Source organism: Galeopterus variegatus, unplaced genomic scaffold (genome assembly GCF_000696425.1).
Source record: "Galeopterus variegatus unplaced genomic scaffold, G_variegatus-3.0.2 Scaffold10624, whole genome shotgun sequence".
In the NCBI taxonomy this organism is placed as follows: Eukaryota; Metazoa; Chordata; class Mammalia; order Dermoptera; family Cynocephalidae; genus Galeopterus; species Galeopterus variegatus.
In genome coordinates, this window is record NW_007736735.1 from 1 (window position 1) to 1,370 (window position 1,370).

Sequence of the window (1,370 nt, forward strand, 5' to 3'; positions counted from 1 at the left end):
TTAACTCTGACTGAAGGAATAGGGAAGGGCTTCATAAGTGGACTGTTGTGCTGTAGTGAGCAGGAGGAGCCCTCAACATGGGTCAAGCCCTGGCCCTGGCTTTACTGCCTACTTGGTGTGTGAACTTGGTCAAGTCATTTCGTCATCTACAAAGCCAAGGGTGCAAATCAGATGATTTCTACAGATGATTTTCACTTTTAATATTCTTTAATCAATTATTTGGGATGGGCTTTGTAGGATGCATAATTTAAAATTGAGGAAGGAAAGGACTTCTCTGGAAGGTCANTAGGCTTATTCAGAATTCTGTGTATAAGTTTGGTAAATTATCTTTCATGGAATCTGTTTCACCTAGACTGTCAAATTTACTGGCATAGGTTGTTCCTAACATTTTGTTACTATCCTTTTAATGTCTGAATGATCTGTAGTGATGTTTCCTCGTTTATGTAGATAATTTGTTTTTGGTCTCTCTTTAAATACAGGTTTTGATAGCAATTGGTCGTGACTCCTGTACAAGGAAACTAGGCTTGGAGAAGATTGGTGTCAAAATCAATGAGAAGTAAGTGTATGTGGGATCATCGCACTGTTGATGCACAAAGCAAAGTTTTGTGCAGATTATTGCTTAGAAATTCTCATTTAATTTAAATTTATCTTACCATAAGTACTGTGCTAGCTCTGTATTATCAATTTCTTCATTATTTAATCAGTAACTCTTATTGTGTGCCTTAAAGAGCTCATGCATTCAATAGTGTAAGTTAGACTGAATTTCTGTGTACTTGGTCCAGCAAGGAGAAAAACTCCAAAACTCCAAAGCTCTGAGTGTGACTGTCAGGGAAGCCTGGAGAAATCCCAGGTACCCAAGAAGCATACATGGTCTTTGCAGACAGATGTTCTCCTCTGGAGCAACTTAAGCCTTTGCTATATTAAGCCATTGATCTCATGGATAATCGATAACTTGAGGTGACAAGTTCCTAGAGGGAGGTCTCTTCTCTCTGTGTGTAGTCTTTTGGAGGAGTGTTAAGTCTTCCAGTAGTACAGAGTTAGTCACAATATATTTCTTTTCCTCTTCAAAAACTAATAGGAGTGGCAAAATACCAGTAAATGATGTGGAACAGACCAGTGTGCCCTATGTCTATGCTGTTGGGGATGTTTTGGAGGGTAAACCAGAGCTCACTCCTGTAGCTATACAGGCAGGCCGGCTGCTAGCTCGAAGACTTTTTGGAGGCTCTTTAGAAAAGGTAAGTTTTGCACTGTTGTTTTTGAGATAATTTCTTGATCAAAATCATGATTTAAAAAATCAATACAAATAACACTTGTGTGCAATTTTCCAAGTAAAGTTTTCCTCAGAGATATAATTTGAAGTTGACTTACTA

The 1,370-nt window shown here is 38.3% G+C and overlaps 1 protein-coding gene across 1 annotated transcript in view; it reads left to right on the forward strand.

Moving 5' to 3' along the window:
- Positions 1-473: 473 nt before the first annotated feature.
- Positions 474-1,370, forward strand: part of LOC103610117 (thioredoxin reductase 3-like) — a gene marked incomplete at its 5' end in the record, with an annotated part of 35,011 nt that continues 34,114 nt past the window's right edge. Inside the window, 2 exons of the mRNA XM_008594353.1 lie at positions 474-556; positions 1,079-1,235. Coding sequence (XP_008592575.1) covers positions 474-556; positions 1,079-1,235 — 240 coding nt within the window. The remainder of the gene's footprint in view (positions 557-1,078; positions 1,236-1,370) is intronic.